This window comes from Prunus dulcis, unplaced genomic scaffold (genome assembly GCF_902201215.1).
Source record: "Prunus dulcis unplaced genomic scaffold, ALMONDv2, whole genome shotgun sequence".
Lineage (NCBI taxonomy): Eukaryota > Viridiplantae > Streptophyta > Magnoliopsida > Rosales > Rosaceae > Prunus > Prunus dulcis.
Window position 1 is genome coordinate 37,637 of NW_023010044.1, and position 1,702 is coordinate 39,338.

The following is a 1,702-nucleotide window of genomic DNA, read 5'->3' on the forward strand; positions in this document are numbered from 1 at the left end:
CCAAAAATCCCAACGAAGGTACCCTCGGCCCTACATGGGAAGGTCCTTACGAGATTATCAAAATCTGCCGACCCGGCACTTATCAGCTTCGCGACTCAACAGGCAAGACGCTGCCTCACCCGTGGAACGCTGACCACCTCAAGTACTACTACAAGTAAACATATCTAGACCCTAAGGCAATACTTTGGTCTTGATTATTTACTTTAAGGTAGACGTAAGGTACCTAGACCCTAGACCACTTGTACCTTATGCCTTTCGGCATCTATTTCAATAAAATGCCCGACTCTGGCTCATTTTCATACTCACATTGTTATTTTTACCAACACATTTGTTATTTTTATGCATATCAAGCTAAGTCTCATTTCATAAATAAAAAACAGCCTTGCTCCAGGCAAGGACAGGTTCATACATAACCAAAATAAACCACCTTGCTCCATGCAAGGCAAAATGTTTCAACAAATTAACTAAAGTACAAAATAACTATCATACATCACGAAGGCAACGCCTTCAGGACTCGGTCGACGGTGCATCCTCAGTAGCCGGCTCCGCCTCAGGTGTCGGGGTGCTAGCATCAGCAGGAGGGGTCTGGGCAGGAGGCTCGCCGCTGGTGTCAAAGTTAATATCCAGTGAGGGGTTGAACCTCACCAACCTATCTTCCCAGCGAAGCTGCTCATCAACCAGCCGATCCATGATATAACTCTTCAGCTCCTCTGAGGATCGGTAGGACTCGATCGCCTCGGCTCGGGCAGCAGCCACCTCCTCGGCCTTCGACCTCTTCAGCTCCTCCACCTCCTTGGTCCGAGCCGCCACCTCCTTGGCCAGGGCCGCCTTTTGCGCCAGCAAGGCGTTCTTCTCTCGGATGGCCTCCTCTGCCTCCGCCACTTTGCTCTTGGCCTGCTGATCTCGCCTCTTCAGCCTCTGGATCTCCTTGTCAGCCTTGGCCATGCTGACGTACATCTCGCCAAACGCCTGCCAAAGCAAAATCATGTTAGTCGGTTGATACAAAAATAATCCAACACAAATACATTCGGAAAAGGCCTAAACACTTACATAGGCAGAGGTGAGGATCGTCTTCTGGGCCCGGTCAACGAAGGATGAAGCTGGAGTCTTTGCCAGGGCCTCAGGGTCGCTCTTCACGCCTTCCAAGAAGACGTTCACCAAGGGCACCTCCTGTCGGTGCATCGCCAGGTTGACCTCCTTCTGCTGCCGAAGCCTGCCGAAGTCAACCTTCTCTACCCCCTCGGCGAATACATCCTCCATGCCGAAGGGTAGCTTCGGCGGGGCCTGCAGATCAAAGGGCGGAAGTCTCGGCCCCGAGCCCATCACATGCTGGTGCGCCTCCTCTATGGCTTTCCTCTTGCCCAGCACATCCGCAACCCGACCCTCATCATCATCCCTGGGTCGTTTTCCGGCACTCTTTTCAGCTTTCTTGGCCCGCGACTCCCTCAGCCGCTTCTGCATCTCGGCCTCATCAATGTCCACGGCCACCTTCGTGCTTCCCCTTATGATGCCAGCCACTGCCAAAACAAACAAAGCAATTATATTAGTCAAACTCACAAAGGTTCAGCACACAAATAAAAAGATAACCCAGGTACTTACTTCCTTGCAGCAGTCCGGACTCAAACAAGTTCTTCTGCGTGACCAAGTTCCCGCAGTCACGCTCAGCCTCGGATAGCTGCGCCCTCACCCACTCAACCTCGTC

The 1,702-nt window shown here is 52.1% G+C and overlaps 1 protein-coding gene across 1 annotated transcript; it reads right to left on the minus strand.

Annotated features, from left to right (window-relative positions):
* Positions 1 to 346: 346 nt before the first annotated feature.
* On the minus strand, positions 347 to 1,647 carry LOC117612666 (myosin-7B-like). Its single transcript, XM_034341337.1, has 3 exons — positions 1,600 to 1,647; positions 1,051 to 1,517; positions 347 to 969 (listed from the first exon to the last, which is right to left on the minus strand). Coding segments are annotated over exons 1-3 (930 nt in total). The 5' UTR covers positions 1,601 to 1,647; the 3' UTR covers positions 347 to 507.
* Between the last annotated feature and the right edge of the window lie 55 nt (positions 1,648 to 1,702).